At 43.6% G+C, this 20,092-nt stretch overlaps 1 protein-coding gene across 2 annotated transcripts; it reads right to left on the bottom strand.

Moving 5' to 3' along the window:
- Positions 1-287: 287 nt before the first annotated feature.
- On the bottom strand, positions 288-19,399 carry PACC1 (proton activated chloride channel 1). Of its 2 annotated transcripts, none has more exons than XM_068185746.1 (8): positions 19,223-19,399; positions 15,535-15,631; positions 13,717-13,926; positions 11,520-11,674; positions 10,533-10,675; positions 5,239-5,383; positions 1,693-1,797; positions 288-988 (listed from the first exon to the last, which is right to left on the bottom strand). In XM_068185746.1, the coding sequence occupies exons 1-8, from the start codon at positions 19,256-19,258 to the stop codon at positions 827-829; spliced, it is 1,053 nt and encodes a 350-aa protein (XP_068041847.1). In that variant the 5' UTR covers positions 19,259-19,399; the 3' UTR covers positions 288-826. The 2 variants fall into 2 exon arrangements, with proteins under 2 accessions (XP_068041847.1, XP_068041846.1); XM_068185745.1 differs by having other exon boundaries at positions 15,535-15,694; positions 19,223-19,360.
- Between the last annotated feature and the right edge of the window lie 693 nt (positions 19,400-20,092).

Genomic DNA, 20,092 nt, shown 5'->3' with positions numbered 1-20,092 from the left:
GCACCCCAGCACAGCTGGTGAGCAGGCAATCCCCATAGAACAGAGAATCACAGTTCCATGCCCTGCTGATGAAAGACTGTTTTTCACTTCCTTAGGAAAGACTGCTAGAAAGAGGGATTAACAACAGCCTGAGACACACTTTGAGATCAGTCACCAGCTCAGCCCCCCACGCTGTCCTGTTGCTGATCAGTGGTTTTCACCTTATCCTCATGCCATAACACTCCTGCCTCCTGTGAAGCTCCTCCCTGAAAGCTGAGAGCAGGTAGATTCAAAGAAGGCACACAATAGATTACTTGAAGTATTTTTTAATATTAAAGTCATTGTACTTTGATTTAAAGATGACATGTAATAGAATTCCAGTGTATTTTGTTTTAAAACATACTTTGGAGAAGAGAGGCCAGGATGTTTTCAGAGCACTTTACCTTCCACTAAGCACCATCAAGGCAGTGACTGTGCTACGGGAGCAGCTCACAGCTGATGCAGAAACTAAAGGGTCTGCTTGAGAAACATTCAAACTCTGTCCATTTTTTCACAATTTCCTACAGTGATAACTTTCTGAACATTAGTGAGTTCCCTTCTTTCCCCTTGGTTCCCCCATACACTGAGGTAAACTTGTTAAACTTGGACTAGAAAAGCGTGAGTTTGTTAGACCTGTCCTAGGGTTAGCTCCTTCTGCAGTTCCAAGGCCAGTTCACTAGGCTGTTCCTCCAGCCAGCATCTCTCTGGAAGAAAACATACCTGGTTTTCAGCTTCAATTGCTGATTGCAGTTTATTCCAGTTATTTTCTATCCCTCCTGCTATGAACAGTTAAAAGGCAGTCTCAGTCTCAGCTTATGTGGTTCGTTACTTGACGAGTCCTTTTCAGATGCCTTCTTCGGATTTTGATCATCCACTTAACACTCAACTTAGCAAAGTCTGCTGCCTTAAACAGGGCCAGAAAGATACCACAAAGAAGAGCAATCATGTTCCAGGGATTTGCTGTGATAATCTGAAAGAGATGACAAATATTAGTCCCCTCATCTGATTCCACATAGGTAGAGAGGAGTGAGAGGTGTGGGAATAGGACTGGGCTCTAAAGGCCAAGGAGGTGCCTGGGTCCTGCTGGGACAGTAGGAGTGCAAAAGACCAACTCCCATCCCACACAGTCTGCATTCACACTCTGGTTTTGGGCAAGAAAACACCAACACTCCAGATTTTGCTGCTGCTGGACCTTGGTTGTCAGGTAAATACAGTACCACATTTTATTCTAATGAATTTATTCTAATAATGGATAAAAAATACACTAGGCTATTTTTATTATTCTTATTTCAGCCTAGGTTTCTTGTCAATTAATAAAAAAAGAAGTCAATTAATCAGATTATCCAGCAGACTTATTTAAGCAAAAAAGTTCAGCCCTGCCCTGAAGCTGCCCTTTGCTAGAACACAGGTGCTTTTCTTAGCTGTGTGGTACCTCTAGCTGCAAGCAGAATGCTGAGTGTCAGCAGCCCAAGAAACAGCATCACATGGTCCTGACCTCCACATAGAATGCCTTACTGGACATAAGGAAGAGCCTACACTGAAATTTCAAAAGTATCTTCACTCTTCTCTGCATTTCTTCTTGGGGTGAGGTAACAGAGGCAAGTGCATGCGCACACAAAGCACGAGCATGCACAGTCAGGCAGTGATTCGAGAGGGGACTGGTGGGTTACTCACGTCCTGAACAGTCTGTATGAAAGGATCTTTCCATTCAAACACCACAAAGAACAGCTGGTCACTCCTTGGTTTAGTTCTCTGGTCAATGTAGTTAACCACACTGGTCTGGGGAGAGGAAAAGTGCAGGTTACTTTCTTCAGTGGTACAATGAGTCTTTTGTGCAACAGAAAAAGGCCTGTAAGAAGGTGTAAACACCAGACTATTTAGGGACTTCCACCATAGCCTTTCTCTACCTAGAACAATGGGCTGCCAAAATATGGCAAGGGCAGTTTCTTCCCTCTGTCTCACGTTCACAGTTTTCCTATTTCTCACTCAGTATCCCACTACAATACCATTTCTACATTGCCTCTCAAGAGGGGACAATTAAGTTCCAAAATTCATTTACTTGCAGTAATACAACTTGGAAAGTTCTCATGAATGAATGTTAAATTAGTTTTATTTGCCAGAGATACACATAATGGTGGCAGGAAGATTCCTTCTTTTTGAAAAAATTGGTTGTAGAATAAACTAGAACATTCCAGCAAGTGCAGAATGAACATGGAAGGAAAGAAGCCCAGGTATTAACAACCAAACCCAAACTTCCCCGTACTGCCCATTAACTAGGTCACCACTTGAAACTAATGCTGCCCAGCAGAGAGCTGTAACACAATTCCAACAGGGAACTGGGTTAGGATACCAGACTATATTACAGCCACATGAAGCCAGAGTCTCAAGAACCACAACCAGGAAAATATTAAGACATCAGGCCCCAGGAAAACACTTGTATTGTACCACCTGCCCCCAGCCTAGTGGGGAACTACACAGGGCTTGTACACAGGCAGTAACCAACACAGTTTGAACTGCCCCCTGCTCCTAGGACACAACACAAACTGCCCAAGAGCCACACAGGGACCTCAGGAAAGCACAGTGGTGGAAGGACTTCTCCCTTCTCCAAGCCTCAAAGGAGTGTTTACATCTTGGTGTGTGCAGAGGGGAGTACTGCTGCTCGTCCTGTTTCATTCTACGCTGGAAGCAATGAATCCAGCAGCACTGTGACTTTCTATCAGGGTTGTGACAGAAAGATGAGACAGATGATGGAAAAACATGCCTTTTCCATGTTCTCTGAGCCCAGTTTTCCAGGCAGAGTTGGCAGTCTCTAAGCAGACCACTCTCTTCATCTCCTTACAAGCCTTCCCATTGCATGAGGGATGACCTGCCACAAAAGCCTGCGATCTACCATGGTGCAGTCTCGTTACAAATACCTCAGGGTTCTTTCAGTCTTCTCCACAGCCCTAGCCCTGAACAGATTTTAGGCTGCAGGCAAGAAGAAGCAGGAGCTAGAACACCTTTCATGGCCACTCAGAGCATATGGAGCTTCCCCAGCTCCTAATTTCTGGTCAAACACCTTTGCTGCAGACTTATTTGTGAGGAATTTTGAATGAGTTAGAGATGGGACCTCTGAGTTGCTTTAGATGATGCAATTTCATTTTCCTATCTTCTGCATAGGCAGGAAGGGTCAGTTTGGCTCACATCTTTACCCCATGGCTCAGAAGGTCACAAGACCTCTGGTTACAAGACCTTTTAAGGATTTATTAACCAATAAAACACTGACAACAAGGATATTTATGTTTTTCACCCAATCCTTAAGTATTTCATCTTATGGACTCATACTACAGTGTAAGCTTTCTTAGCCAGTCATGTTATGACATACAAGCCTACAGTACTGTACTCTAAAACTCTAAACTTTCCTCTACTTAGCTTAACATGTCTCTGCTTTAAACTATAAATCCACATTCTTGCTCCTAACACCTAAGTTTGGAAGCCTTTTCCAAGGTCTCAGATCAAATCCTGTGTTTAATTCTACGCTTTGGCTTACACACCCAAAATTCTGACAATTCCCTGCTTTACAGATTCCAACACTTGCCCCACACTTCCACGGCTGATTTCCTCATTGCAGGGTACCAGTGCCCCAGCCACACTCAGCCAAGAAAACTGCACACCAGGAAACAAACAGTACACAAGGCAAAAAGAAGGCAATTGGAAAGGAAGAAAATACAAATGAATGACTGCTGGGCTAGTTAGCTAGAGTGACTGTTCTGTTTGACCTAGTATTTGTATCCATCTTTCCAGTATGCCAGCTCCCAGGTTTGGATTTGAAAGGCTAATGGACTTCCTGGGTGCAATTGGAGCAGATGTTGTACTGTCAAACAAAGCGAGTGCAAATGATGTCTGAGCTGTTTCAATTTCTGCTGTATTATTAATAGGGATCTGATTCCTGGTTCCTAGGTTTTATTAAAAACAAACAAACAAACAAACCCACAAAGCAAACAGAAAACCCAAACCAGCAACAGTGTTCACTTACTCAGATGATCAGTCCATAACTGCTGAACTAAATAGATGTTTATGGTCACAAAAAGCTCTTTTTTCCTGAATTTGAGCCAGCCTTTTGTTTCCACTTTGAGACATGTTAGACTTGGGCACACAAAGGAAGACTTTCAAAAATCCTATACTTGGTAAGCACCAAATGGCAAATGATACAGAGCTGTAGGTGATGAAGGTGACAGCTGCTGTCAGTGCTTACATGGCAGCAGCAGACTGACAAATTCTTTCCTCTCCTCCAAACCAAGATATTAACTTGGAACTTGCATGACTCTGGGATTTCCCTCCTGTCCTTCTCTAGTGGAGTAGGAGTGTACCCCCCTCACAGTCACAGCTCTGGGCTTCCCTTAAGGCTGTGCCATGTAACACCTAACTGTGAGAACTAAGGCTAGAACTGAATATTCTGCTTCATTTTGCTCTCTCCCCAGAACACTCTTTCCAGGAGTACCAAGGACCAAGAGAAAGGATAATCTCTGAAAGAGACACCCTCTAGAAAGGACAGTTCTTAAAATTTTCATTTCTCACCACTAGTGAGACACTTCCTTTCCAACCAACACTGGAAGCAAAACAAACTCAAAACATAATTATTTTCCCTTGAATTAATGTGAACAGAACAGGAATGAAAGTCAGGCTCATTTCCTCTCTAGATAAGCTTGCATCTTCCACCTGCATATTTTCTACTTTCAACTCAACAGCTAAAAATTCCAAACCCAAACAAAAAACTGACATAAGAATGCTACAAAGGATACAAGGCTTACATTTACCTCTTCATCCTAACATCAGTGGCAACCTAAAAATACCTCTTTCCAACAGTAGCTGTTATTTAGACAATTCTTTTGGCAATTGTTTTCCACCTTGAACTGTAGGTAGCTGTGTTAATATTTCTATGTCAGTCTCTTGGGACCCTTACCTCAGACTACAGGTGTCATAACCCATGTGAGGCCTGGATTTCTGGCCTCCCTGTTAAGAGATGTTTTCCTGAGCTCTGTCACGAGGCCATACCAACAGCTGAGCACATCAAGACATTCTACAGAATCCCTCCTTCTTGAAGGAGTGTGAGCAACTAGAGCCAAAAGTGCCCAGTGCAAAGTGGCATCATGGATGCATCATGGATGCAATGAAACAAAACCAAATTCCCAAAACATTACCAGTACTTCTTTTTTTTTCTTTTTTTTTTTTTTTTTTTACCTCTTGTTTGAATTCAACAGTCTCACTACCATCTTCTTCTTTTGTTTTGACCAAGGACATCTTGACCCAAGTTCGGAAGCCTCCAGAAAACTTCCAGCTTGAGTATGAGCTTTCACAGTCCTTCATGAATTTTGCTTTTTCTGGACTAAAGGAAAAAAAAAACCAAAAAAAACCCATCGCTTTATTTACAAAACTGAGCACTGTAGGCAGAAGGTCAGACCTAGGCACTTCAAACTATGTTCACAATTCCTTTTATTCTCCACCTGCTAAACTCAACATACCCAAAACATTGCGTGTAGTGATGTTTTCATTAATGGTAGCACATCACTGTAGCATCCTTAACTGCAGAGGATTTACCTGGTGCCCTACAACTCTGGAGGCGCCTGTAGGGATTGTTCTGCCTCACAGGGAGTTCAGCTGTGCTCATCTATCACCTCTGGGACAGAAAGAAGCAGAGCCAGGACCTCAGGAAACAACTCATCACTATGTTAGGAAGCAAGAGACAGCAGGAAGAGCCTAGAGGAAGGACAGGGTGCTTCACCTCATTTCTGCTTGCCAAATAAACCAGTTGCAATGCATACATGCTTAAAATGCCTTGAAATAGACATTCAGTATAATCCTATTGTTCTGGAAGCACTGTAGCTTTGGTGTAAAGCTCCCACCTGCAATAACTGTTATCCCAATATGCAATCACAGCTATTTGCAGCCCCCAGAACAGCGGGATTGCTTTGTGTGTTTTGGTTGGGGTTTTGTTTTTTAACACTGTGACTATAAATCTTTAAGGCTTCCAACACCCCTCATGCTGCAAGTAGTAAAGGGGTAGCTTTAAGGCATATCTGGTCTCCATCTCTTCTCTACCAGCTGCACAGGACATAGTGAATTAACCATGCTATTTACTTGGAGCTCTTCAGTACTGAGATTTTTGCCATTTTCATGTCATCCCTGTGAAATAAGCCCAGCCCTGCAGCTGCTTTTCCAATAAGGTTTAATTTGAGAAGAAAGGGTAAACGATTGTGAGAAGTCAGGCATCATTAAAGGCTATTTTTACTAAGACAGATTTCAGGTTGTAGAGATATACCAGGGTATGTTGGTCCTTAAAAGAAGGGAGAAGGTTTTGATCCAGACTAAATCCATCTACCTAGGAGAAGGGAAAGAGTGGTTTTGCTTTTATGGCAGAGGGCGTGCATAACCAGGTCTTTTAGGAGATGAAGGTGTTTTCATCTTTCAGGAGAAAAATGCAAAGAAGTAAGAAAAGCAGAGGTGAAGAAGCAAGCTCTTGTACTAGAAGAGGGCAATCAGGAAGATTTGTCCAGCACTGATCAGATCTGCAACTTTTCCTGTCTTTTTTCTTAGTTTTCAAACTCAGGGCTTCTTTTCTTTCTACAAACCAAGGTGCCTTGTCTACAACGACCAAAAGGACTGCATTGATATAAATATCAAATTGATGGCTACTCTGTAGCACACCACCTGCTCAGGCTTAATAGATGAATACACAAGTGTGCATGGGAGGGCACAACCCAGCAAAGCCCTTCTCTCAAGTCAGGGCTTCAGGCAATGGACTCAAACACAGAATTCCACTGTGCACGTGCACAGAAAAGAGAAGGGTTTGTGGAAAGACAAACTAACAAGCTTTGCTACCTGTCAAGGCAGATGCTGTTCCCAGGGTGTCCTGGGAAGTTAGGAATATCTTTATTTTGACATGAGGTGCTTGTTTAGCGACCCCAACAGGATGGCACCTCTCTACCTCCCCCAGGAAAGACGTGGGCAGAGCCTAAGGACAAAGCCCACGGCTTTGCCTGCCTGCTGCTCACCAGAGCAAACCAGGGACACAGGAACACCTAATCCAGCAACTGCTTCCCCTCCTGGGATGTGGGCAGAGCAGCAGCTGATGGGACGGCACCGGGGAGCACTGGAGTGCTTTGCCACTCAAGAGGAACATACATAATTAGCACTCTGCCAGCCAGTCATATGCCTAATGGCTGGCTAAATACAGCATTCCAGAAAAGCTTTCCAAGCCAACATGGAAAAATGAGGCAGGAAGTTATGACACAGAGCTGAACATTACAGCCACAACTTCCATGGTAGGCAGACAGCAGCAGTATGCTTTGCCTTCGACAGCAATTGCAGGCTGGAAAAAGGAGGATTAATAATATCTTGGGAGAAGCTGTGGAGAAGTGATCTGAGAGGCATCTCCATAATCCAGACCACTGCCACAGAATGAGGGGAAAAAACGGGGGGCGGACAGGAGGAGCACAGCACAGAGGCACAAGCTTTGCACAAATTATAGCACAGCTTTAAAACCACACACAACCAAGTGAACACAAGACAGAAAAGGGACTTTAAGCAGAAAAACGCTTCTCCAGGCAGTTCCTTTTAATTCTCCCTTCACACCAAAGACAGACAACACACACAGGCTTCACCTCTTTTTTTTTGTTGCTGTTTGGGGTCTTTTTCCTTTTTTCTTTCTCTTTTATTTTTGATCTGTGGGAGTCACTAACCTATTTCTGGACTTGGCTGTAGTGCTGCAGTGGATCCTTTACCACCAGTGTCCATGGACCACCCCATGAGAGCCAGAGTTCCACCAGCAGATTCCAGTGCAACAGCAAGAGCCAAACCCACTGATGGTTCAATCTGTGTTTATTTCTTTTGTGTATCCCCAGAGCAAGAAACTCTCAAACAGCTGTGGCATCTAATAAAGGCTGGTGTGGTACCAAAAGTCTCAATCCTTCTATGTTGTATTTCTCTGCATGTAGCAATCCAGATCAGAGACATGAACATGGGGCTCTGGTTAGACCCTGAAATAATCTCTGATCTGTTCACACTGGTATCCATCATTTCACAGGACCATAAGTTATTTGACATGCTACACTAACAATAGTTTTGTCAGGAATATATTCAGAGGATTTTCTTCTAAGCCCTATGTACTATCCTAATGACAGTTCAGGAGAGGAACTTGTATTTCCAGCCACACATTTTGGGTAATTTGCAAGGGTTTCATTATTTCCCTCCCTCCAATTAATACGGTACAGACAGCAGCTGCCACTGCCTTAAGAAAAATAAAAAGAAAAAGAAGCCAGCAGCATCTCCCTCCGGCTCAGAGGCCAACAACAGCACACAGTGCAGCAGTGTTCTGTGGAGACCAGAACAAAACCAGTGAGCAGTGCCAGTTTCACGGAGTCTGATCCAATTTTAACAGAAGGGCTGCAGAGAATAAAGCCCTTGACAGAAACAACTGGACTTTGCTCGAGTCCTCAGCACTTACTACACCACAAAAAAATCTCTTAAAGGTACAAGTCTTTAGATGCTTTTTTTTTATTGCTTGTGGCACCTCTGATAACACTGTACATGAACTGCTGGACACAGTGTTATTCTGGGCCTTCATAACCAGTGAGACACTTTGTCAGGAAAAGTAGTTAACAGAGGCCAGTAATTGAAGTTTTCAGAGGCTGTATGGAAGGACACACAAGAGTTTCTACAGATATCTTAAGCCAGACTTCCCATCAGCTAAATTTAGCATCTGCTGATGAACAAGAAATCATTTCTATTTTCTCTTCTGCTGGAAGCTGGACAGAATGAGTGCCCTCCACATACACAGTGCATTTTCACATGCACTTTCCATAGTCAGGAGAAATGTAAACTCCCAACTTGCCCTGAGCCCAGCCAGTTCATGCCAGGACAGCAAACACAGCACTGAGCAAGACAAGCCACACCATTTGTATTAAGTTTTGGAGGATGCTGCAGAAAAGACATCACTGGCCTCCCACCCACAGCTGGTTCCTTTCCTGTATTCCATCTAGACACGCAGATCATTTATCACTAAGGCTTCATCCCCTTGCCAATGTTACCATTCACCTGGGTTAGTTCAAAACCGGTTTTAACTCCTACTCCTACTACCTGCCTCAAGCAAGCACAGAGGATGGATCCCCAAACAAACATCCCATTTCCCATGTGACTTCTAAGGCCTGAGGATGCCAAGACTGAGCTGTTCATCCTGCCCCCAGCCAGGTGCAGCACCAGGGCTGGTCTCAGGCAGTGCTGGTGTCTGGCAGTACAGGAAGAGCTGAGCACCTTGCTGCAAGTTGTCCCACTGTAAGCATTTCTTACCAGAGCACAAGCCATAAAACCAGAAAAAAAAAAAAAAGAAACCACCATAAGGAACAAGCAGCACCTTCTACACCACTACTCTTAACTGGTGTTCTCTCACCCTAAAACATCAATGCCTAAAACACCCAGAACATTAGCATTTTATGGGGTGTTCCAGTGCAGTTACAGAAAACAGTTAAAGACTTAGAATGTCTTCAATGAAGCAGAAATGCTTTGTAAAAGGCAAATCCAGCTAACTGGTCTTTGGCCACCCAGAGGTATCATGTCTGAACACTTCCAGTCTTTGATCCATCTGAAAAGCATCAGAATGACCATGTCCAAGCCTCTGAGAAGGCCTTGCTCCAATAAAATTTGTTCTCTTCCCTCCCTCACCTAATTTTGCTCTGCATAGGTTCTCTATCCCCTGTCCCTTTTTCACTGAGCATCTATTATCAAATTAAGGTTTTCTATCAGGTGTTACTATGACTAATATTTCTTGACTAACTTTTAATCTGGATCTCAGAGAGAAGAACAGAACTTGAATTTAAATTAAAGCAAAAATGAAACCGTTAAATATGACATTTATTCTCAAAAGGTGGAAAAAGAGTGGGTCTTTCAAGAAAGTTTAAGACAAGATTAGATCCATTCTTGATAAAATTAGAAGGTTGATTAGATACTCCAATGATACCAATGTCAAACCAATAAAAAGCAATTTCGAAAATGAATTTACATCATTCTGCAGAATCTTAAATACAGCCAGTAATACAAAGAAACAGAGTTAATCTTTCAATGAAAACACAACAAAGCAATCTAGGGATCTGACCTTTACAGCAATTGCTTTAAAAACCCCCAAATGGTACAGAAATATTTGTGTTCTTGGTGCACTTCCTGACACACTACCCAGGACAGCACACTTCCTGAGCACCCACAGCAGCAGACAGCAGGAAGCCAGCACAAACTCCAAGCTTTTAGAAAGTGCAGCAACAAATGGTTTAAGCACAGCTGAAGAACAGTTTTTGTCACTGAAAAAGCCCTCAATACATTTTTAAAGGTCAGATTAGTAAACAAAGACATTAAAGAGCATCAATATGCTCCAAACATTTAAAAAAAAATCATAAAAGCCTGACTGGATTTTTCTGAAAAAGCCCTGCTTTCACAAGTATTGTGACAGCAAGTTCAATGCAGCCACAGGCTCACCCCCCTTCACATACCTTCTGACAAACTCTTGGAAGGAAGAAAACAGCAGGTAGTCAATGGCACTAAAATCTTGGTCTGTTTCATTTAAATGGAACTGCAAAAACACCAGTTCCCTTTTCTTCACATCACGAGGGCCTTGAACAACCAAAGCATACTTCTGTAAGCAAACAGAGATGGTGAGAGGAGCAAAGGAATCCTCATTTTCTGTTCATTAATTTGCCATCTGGCACTAATATTCTGTAGAAATCTAACACACACACAGAGTTTCTTGGCTGCTACTAAGTACACATCTATTAAAATACCTAACAAGAATGCCACTTCAGTCCCTCCTTTTAGTTTAAAAAGGAGGTCTTTACATCAAGATTCAGTGTTTAAATATTAATATTTAAGTATTAGATATGGTCATTTGTGGGTTTTGGACATTTGTTTATACAGAAGCAAGCTTCCCTGCACTTCTAAGGGCAGTTTAAGACAGACTATCACTCCTCACTGTACCCATCTCGCTGGCTCAAAGCATTCCAGTGTAATGAAACACTTGGTGCCCATTTAAGATTCTTCCAAGCGTGACAAACATGGTATGTAATTCCCAGCAGGAATTCATGTATGAATTCCCAGCAAACATTAAAAGAGAGATTAGCTATCCTCCTTTAATGGATACTGATACTGCTTTCAATCAAAGCTAGGTTCGCAATATCAAGGAAAATGCTTCCCAGTTCATTTAGGAGAAGAATGAAGTGAGAGCTTCACTGTGAAAAATTACTTATTTTATCCCATTAAGGATTTTGTGCTGCACATACCCACAGGACAGCTGATCTTCCATAACACCTATATACATTGACTGGGGTCTTTCACATTTGTGAAAACAAAATGACAGACGGCTTACAAAAAATCCAAACCAGAAGCAAGGATTTTTTTACAGCACATAGTACATTTACTTTCCAACAAGATTATGAGCAGAAACCCCACCCTGAATGAGCTTTGCTCTATTATATTGTTATTACCATAGTTTGATTAGTAAAAGGATCCGTGTAGTTGATCCTCTGAGTGGTGCATTCAATGTCTCCTGGCTGACCTGGATTTATGAGAGGTGGAATGTGATCGTAGTAATGATGTTTGCAGCTAAGCAGCCGAGCTTTGCCTGGGTAAAAGGCAATACCTGTTTGGGGAGAAAAACATTGGAGAGCACTGATTTCCTTCCTGAGGACATAGATTTTCATTCTGGAATTTAATCCCACAGGATACTGAGCTATCTTTAAGATGCCACAAAACAATCACATTAAACCATGCACTTCCACATTTTTCTGGAGCAGGACAAAACCACCAACTGCATCAGGACAGAACCCCCACGATGCATTAAAAAAAAAATCAGGGTTCATATTCTGTTACAACAGTTCAAGGTTCATAGAAGCTACCAAGTTTCCCTCATCTTCCCACAAGCCAGCAGCTAATCCATCAGTCCCTCTCAACCCCAGATGAATCTGTAAAATAAGTTAGGGGTCATCAAATGGGACATGTAGTGCTTTAGTTTTCAGATATTAGCATTTAACACATCAAGTGGTAATTGAAAAAACTGTAGATACAATACACGACAGATCAAAGATCACTGCCTGAGCTAACAGAAGCGAAAAGGCACTCTTCAGAATACAGCATCTTCTGTTAACTGCATGTGACATCATCATAAAAATCAAAGCCATCAAACATGCACTAGCTGCTACCATCCCTTATTATTTACAGCACTGGGTAGGGCAGGCAACTACTCCACCTGGATGGAAACCCACATATGCCATAAACCTCCTGTTCCAGTCCAACAGCACATTCAAGCAACCTCAGCCACCTCAGCTTTGGAAGGCTAGCAAAATACAAGAGCCAAACCTCAAAATCCTTTTACACCCACCACCTATGCCATATTTATTACTGGAAATAAGTTTGCTGGAAGATAATCTAGTCCAACTTAAAAGAGTATGATTGATTAGATATAATTAACTCACAACTGAGATGATCTGCCCACCAAAATGTGAGATGTCAAAGCACTCAGAATATATCAAATGCTTTATTCCTTCCTTCAGAGCTCCATGCTTGCAACTTGCTATCTCATCATTTTAATAGAGCAATAAAATAAAGGACTACATTGATTTAGGTTCTCTGTTCTCCAGGGATCTCCAACAATACTTTTGGATTTATATGTATGTTGCTCTGCTTATTTAAAATCTGCTTATTTTCTTCCTGTTGCTGGGTGAAAAGCTCACATGGAAAAAAAAAAAAAAGAAGAAGAAAAGCTTGAGTTTGCTTTCTCTTAAAGTCAGATTCATATGGTCCAAACATAAGGCATTACTTCCAAAGCTGGGCTAACTGGCCATAGAGAAAAACAACTACAGTAATATGGCAACAACTCAAAACACCTTTCAGCCACAACTACTGAAGTGGGTATTTGGAAAATGTGGTAACACTTCAAACAAAAGTGTTATTGTTAAACTGGAAATTCACTGATGACTGACTGAGCTGCATTTGCTACCAGGGCTCTACTTATGAATGGCTACTAGACAATTAAAAAAAATAACAACAACAGAACTCGCTATTCAAAAATGCTCCTGCGGAGCAATTCCTCCTGCAAACTGCAACAGTTTCTGATGCCACGCTGCATTTTTGTGCCAACATTGCTCCCTGCAGTCACATCATATTTTCATTGCCTACTGATGAAATACCATGCTGTAAAGAAGGCAGGGTGGAAGTAGAAAGTGGCGTTGTGGTTATTTTGTGGTTGGTTTGAGAAATTCACCTTCTTTACTGTGAATGGCATCTCAGTGCCCAGTGCAGCACTGAGCTCCCGATACACATGCTATGTGTTACTCTGTTTGAATGATACAGTTTGGGGAATATCTCCAAAAGGAATTATCTTTCTCCCCTAAAAGAGGACTCATTTTGGAGTCTGAAAACACTTCTTATCTATGAAATGTTGCATAATTCTCCACAGCTTCTGCCATTCATGTTATTGGCACGAGAGCTCCCAAAAATCTCCCGCAAAATGTTAACATTTCTGTGCAAAGTCAACACAACTTTTTAACCTAAAGTGAGGAAATGAAAGACCTGGGTCAAGTATCATATGCACTCTGGGCTCTGAAGAATGAACTCCAAAAATTTAAAACAATCCAAGAAAAACATGAACAAGATTTAACCCATTTTACTTGTTACCGCTCTTACCAGGTGCATCATACAAGGACACTTCCTTGTAAGTGACAGACATTACTGGGTGCTTGAGCTTCTCCCTGAAGTCACTGATGGTTTGGTAGACAAGGAACACAGCTACAGCCATGAGCAGCAGATAAATAAACAGGAGAATTACTGAAAAAACATTCTTTAGGCAGGTCTTGCTGAAACGCAAAGAAGGGGTAGTGGTACCCAGTTCACCATCTGGAACCAAACAGAATATGGATTGGGACTTTAGCATACAGATATTTTTGCTGAATTTTCATTTAAAGATCAATCATGTGAGAGGAAAATAAGCCTCAAACTCAGCTTGATTTTAAAAACCACAGCTAATTCTAGCCAGGAAGATACTTCCTTCTCAAGTATGAAGAGTAATCAACCTAAGATTGTGCCTCCTTTGCACATGCCAGAATTTGGCACTCTGCTTAAGGCCACTGCAGGCAGAAAACAAGGTTTGTTTTCAAGGACAACTGAGAAACAAAGTTTAAAGTTCACAAGAGAAGTCTGCTCATGGTCAATCTTTGCTTCTGGAAAAAAACAACTCCTTTCCCCCCCATTTCCAGTCTGAAGTGATTCTTAAACACACTCAGCATAGACATCAGTGGAGTGATTTAATATCCTAATGCTCATGCCCAGCTCTATGCATTGCATCTCCACCATGGTAGAAGTCACTAGATATTTGTTACCCTCTAGTTCATAATTCCTTGTACATGTTAAAAACTGTCAGAGAAGGATTCTTCCAATTACAGCTAGAAAGAGATTGACCCAATTCTCCCAGGGTCTCCTTTCCTTCAAATCTTGTTCTCTTTAGTTCTTCACAGTAGTCTCACCCACACACAGACACTGCTTTACCCATACCCTTGCATTTGCCATTTCTTTTGGTAATATTTCTAAGGAAAAGGTTCCTGTACTCTTGAGCTGTACATCATGTTTTGTCATGAATGATATACAGCTGATCACACAAAATTTTATGTTAAAACTCAACGCAAGAAAGGAGATAAGCAGCCATGCTTCCTGCTGACTGTTCTTGTGGTGTCATTAAATGAGTCAGCCCCTCTCAGGCCATGCCACATACTGCTCTCCAACTCTATGGTTTGGTGTTTGTGCCTTCCTACAGCAAACAGGAGTCTTTTAGTGAACCCTGCTGCACACATAACTACTTACAAACGTCCATGGGCAAGTTACATGCCAGGAGAAGGCAGCCAAGGCAATTAGGACATTAATATGCATAAAATTGCACTGCTGAAACAAATACATCTTGGACAGCTGCGAGGCATTTAGGCCATACTCCTTTCAGGCTGGCTAACCTCAGTGCCCACACCTGAGCTGCAATAAGCCCATTTAACACTGCTCCACGCCCTCCAAAAGCAACCTGAACAAGGATCTATTCTAACTAAGGATCTAATTAAGGATCTATTCTAAAGCACCTATTCAATATTGCATCTTGCTCATATAAATCTGGCACAGACCCTGCCTGCAACCCACTGCCACTCAGGTGAGACACAACATAAAGGAAGATGACATACTAAGCTGTCTCAGAGTCAGATGTGCTGAACCTGTTTTGATTGAGCACAGTTCCTGACAAAGACATATTCTCCTATCAGTCCTTGGATAACCTCCTCGGCTTTCCATCAGTATTGATTCACATAAAATAAGTTAGGGAAATTAATGAAGTAAGGGAAGTAAGTAGAGAAATTAGTGTTCTGTTTACTTTCAGAAGTGCAATAAAATAGCAAAACCAAAACAACCAAAACCACACGGGACAACAGCTAATAGGCCCTAACAATCAATTTTTGGGTCAACAGTTCTTACCTGGTAAAATAACAGAGCTGGAATCTTCATGAACTTCCATATCTCCTTCTCTCTCCTCTGTCGGATTTTCAGATGCTCGCTCCACATCTTCACTCAGCTGTGTAGTTAAAACAGTGGTTCAATTTCCAAACATGCTCTCAACTTGCAATTGCTGGAATTTCTATGGTACAAATAAAAGAGGCTCCAACTAACCAAACACAAAAAACACACCCCCAGTCCAAGAGCACCCAACATCTGTTCCACTTGTTCACAAGACAAAAGCCACATTTCTATAGACATAGAGCCACAAATTAAGCGACTTGCATGCTACAAATTTAACCTACTTCTACCCTGCTGCTTCAACAATAACATCACCTTCCCATTCAAGTTCAAAGTAATTGTTTCCCCAGCAGCTCCAACACACTTTAACCCCACAATTAGGGCAGTGATCTCTGACAAGCAGGAACTTCATTCTGTCACTGAAGAATATATTTTTAGGCATAAAGAAACCACAGCACATACCAGCAAACAGAGCATTAGCACTTCTTAATAAAGAGGTACAAAAAGCACAAGATGCATTTTGACAGGTGTTACAGCAAGGCACTGAAATACAGTCACAGCCACAGGTGGCTGGGTCATTCTGAGACAACAGTCAAGCATCTCTGTATTTCTACTCCTTATTTGATCTCACTGCGCAGATTATTATATATTAGTGGTTATGCAACTAATTAGTCTTCCAGTGTTTCTGAAATACCAACAGAGACCAGATGTTTTCTTGTTTTGCTGTTCAGAGCTCTGGGCTCAAACTGCCAGGCCACTTCCCTCAGAGTCAAAGTTTGTCACAGCAGATATGCATCACACCACATTGTGAAGCACTACAGATTTTATACATTATAAATACAAAGTATCTCTTGTATGTTTTCCAAGCTTTCTTTCGTGGAGGGAACTGACACAGATAACAACAATGCAAACCAAGATGTGAGCTTGCAGCACATCACATTAGCCTTGTTCCTGTTTCAAGGAAAATGGGGGCACAGTTAATGCTGCAGCTGCACTGAATGCTATTAAACACTACACCCCTAACTTACACAACAGAAACGTGCATGTATCCATAAGGGAGTGCTTTTATTTCACACAGCTTTAATTCAGTACTGAAATCATCATTATGCCATTACTAAATCATCACTAGCACCTATTAGGAAAGATTCCACTCATTTGACGTCTTCAAAGTCTGACATAAAGTCTCCTTCACCTCCTGCTGTATTTCTGTATTCATTTCCATCACACAAAGCAAGATGAAAGCAGTTACCCAGCTGTTTTTAAATGCTTAGTACATAAATAAAGCATAATTTCCCATAGCATGAGGCAAGAAATGAAGAGGTAACTTGTAGGCTAAACGTGCAAGACTCTCACTGGGGTCCAACTGAAGATACCTTTTTCAATTATCACCATAAAATAAGGGAAAAATAAAACTCTGCTCCTTGTTGTAGAAACATGCTGGTTCTGTTTATCTGACCCAAAATAAGCTACTCTGACCCAAGAAAAGTGCTCACTGAACCTCTTGTACTAGTTACACTAAATCAGCTAAGAAAGCAGTTCCAATCACACTTGTGCAAGTTGCTGATACCACAGCTGATCCAACAAATGCAATGTAAGTGACAAAGTCACTGCAGTTCCTCAGCTGACTCCCACACCTCTCTGATTCCCCAGCTACAGGCACCTCATTGACTGAGGTTATTGGGAGGGTAAGTGAATTCTATTCCTGATGGCAAGGAGACCCCAACACAAGTCTAAAAAAGAACAAAATAAGCAACATTTCCTATCCTCTCAAGAGGACCTACCGCAATCTTTTTCAACAAGTGGAAGAAAAATTATCTTAGATGTAATTCCCAATCTAAATGATTCTGTGGTAAACTCAGAAAAAACAACCTTTCAGCACTCCTTAGAAACAAACCAAAAAATCCGAAACAATATGCAACTATGTTTTCTTATCTCTGCTCACAATGTTTCACAAGCTTTTCACAGACAAAGCCAGAGAAGGACAGCCAGGCAAGAGCGGGACTACTAACATTTCCTCAGATGCAGTGAGCAGGTTGAGCTGATGTGTAGGACCTGCTCCCTAAAAATAACTTTATTTTACTGCACATCCTGAACACCTGAACTGAGGTCACCAAGATCCCAGCGCTGTGCATGGCCCAGCCACTGCGTTCTGAGCGGCACACAGCACCCTGACTCTATGAGGCAGGGCAGCACAGACCTACAAACCCAACACCTCACACACACACCCTGCTACAGCCTCCCAGTGACTGGGATGCCAGCACAGGACACTGCAGGACAGCCGATTCCGGTTCACACTTTCCACTCCCCTTGGATTCAGGGGTTCTGCCAAATGTGAACCTGGAGCATGCCAACCAGGTTCCTCCTCACAGGCCAGCCCTTCCCATGTGCTATTTTTGATACAGGGTGAAGCATGGTGCCAATCACAAGGAACACAGATTGCAGGGTGGTTGAGCTCGCAGTAGGATGCAGAGACAGGACAGGATGTCAAGGGCAGGAAGGGCATGAAGCAGAACTTCACTCAGCATTCCTCTGGCTTCAGCACATACAGCTGCGGGAGAAACAACTGCAGGAACCTGCCCATGTCCCAGCAGCTCTTTTTCAGTCCTGCACACAGAAAAGCACTGGACCAAAAGAAGCTCAGAAAAGGTAATTCCAGCCATTTGAGCATTCCTGCCAGGGGCAGAAGCAACAGAGTGCTGCAGGTGCTGGAGAAGGAATGGACACATAGGTGCTGCACTTAACACGCACACCCTATCTTGATTCCTGCAACAGTTTGGGATAAACCCAAACATATGGAGCAGTGTCAGTGGTGGCTGATACTTAAGGTGGAAACACAACATGCATGTGCACACTTCAGTCATCAATGCATATTCATTAACTCTCACAAGTACCTTCCCCAGGTACAAGCACACAAGTCAACCCCATCTTGATAGTCATGGGCTAAAACCTTCCTACTGGATAAAACTCCCTTAAATAAAAGGAGAACTTGTTCCTACAGGCTTTTTGCTGATCTGCTGATTCAACACCTTCCAATGCCTTCTAGCCTGGCAAGAAAACCAGAAGCTGAAACTAAACAGACTGTACTACACTAAATTAGAATATATTAAAACTGAGCCTCAAACACCCGTCACGTGTAGAGGAAGGAAAATAATCTACATTCTTTTTGTCTGCAAGATACAAACTAAAGTTCTCTGCTCTAAGTCTCCACTGCTGCTGAACTTGGCACAAATTGCTTGTGTGCCTACTAGGGGAGATAGGAACGAGCAAGGAAGCCGGGCTGCGGAGCCTGTACATTGATATGCAAACCAGGCGCTGCCTCGGGCTTCTGGCAGTGTGATAAAGCGTCCTTCAGTTTCGGATGCGGCAGCTCTGCTACCCAAGTCGCTTCCCACACCCGACAGACCATCCCCTCGTTACCAAACAGAGTCCAGCCGTACCCACCTCACACACCTGAAACAGCCGCTGTCCCCTAACTCAACCCCGTTCAAAGGTAAAACCCGGAACCGTGCGCACCCGGTGCTTTCTGCAGGGTGCAGCTGCCGCCTGACGCCGCAGGCACCCAGCGCCGAGCCGAGCTCACGGCGACAGCGCCGGCTGTCCCCGCTCGCCAAGCGGCGAGCCCCCCCAGCCCTGCCCGGCCCCCCGGTACCTCCTGGTAGGATGCGGACACCTCTGGCTTTGGCATAGCATCGGCGGGAGCAGCGCCGCGGGGCTGGGCTGGGCTGGGCAGCGCCCGCCGGCACCGCACGGCGCGGGGCAGCCACGGGCCGAGCCGAGCCGAGCCGAGCCGGGCCGAGCCGAGCCGAGCCGAGCCGGGCCGAGCCGAGCCGGGCCGAGCCGAGCCGAGCCGGGCCGAGCCGAGCCGAGCCGCCCCGCCCGGGCCGGGCCACGCAGGCGCCGCCGGGACCCCCGAGCCGCCCGCCCCGGCCCTTCCCGTCCCCGGCCGGTGCCCGCCCCTTGCCGGGGCTGCCGGGAGGCGTAGTCCGGGCAGGGCGCTGCGGTCCGGCTGCTCGGCACACGCGTAGGGGCCTCCTGGGGAGGTTTGCAGGAACATCTCTCCCTCCTGAGAGGTGCTGATGGGGAGATGAGACTCTTCTGCTTCACAACGCAAACTCTGCTAACACAAGCATGAGCCACACTTGGAGAGCCGGCTTTCCCCCCGAGCTGCACAAAATACTACCCTTTTATTTTTTTTTAATTTTAATTTTTATTTTCTTTTGCTCAAGGCTGTTATCAGAACACCAGAACACCAGGCGTGCTTGATCAGCAGACAGAACTCCTGCAGGACTCCTGGGGTGACCCACCCGTGCTGTGCCCGCAGCAATGGGGCACTGCAGGAAAATAAAAGCCAAAGCCACGTAAGGGCTGATTCACGAGCCACGTGGCCACAAATACCTACACAGCTATTTATTTTTTTTCCTTCCCCAGCGTGGAAGTAATTGTTAATGTTGCATCATCAAAAAAAGCATGTGCAACATCTTTTTGCATTGAGATGCAACACTGTGAGGGAGTCTGCTGA

Source organism: Anomalospiza imberbis, chromosome 3 (genome assembly GCF_031753505.1).
Source record: "Anomalospiza imberbis isolate Cuckoo-Finch-1a 21T00152 chromosome 3, ASM3175350v1, whole genome shotgun sequence".
NCBI lineage: Eukaryota > Metazoa > Chordata > Aves > Passeriformes > Viduidae > Anomalospiza > Anomalospiza imberbis.
The sequence above is the reverse complement of the archived record's forward strand: the minus strand, read 5'-3'. Positions and strand labels throughout refer to the sequence as shown.

What these genes read in the sequence shown, in the direction of transcription:
- PACC1 (XM_068185746.1), bottom strand. Translation starts at nt 19,258, where the DNA reads ATGCCAAAGCCAGAGGTGTCCGCATCCTACCAGGAG. An exon ending in CAGCTCTGTTATTTTACCAG is followed by an intron (nt 13,927 to 15,534) that starts GTAAGAACTGTT and finishes GTTTGGTTCCAG; the next exon opens with ATGGTGAACTGGGTACCACT. An exon ending in CTGTTGAATTCAAACAAGAG is followed by an intron (nt 1,798 to 5,238) that starts GTAAAAAAAAAA and finishes TCCTCTCCCCAG; the next exon opens with ACCAGTGTGGTTAACTACAT.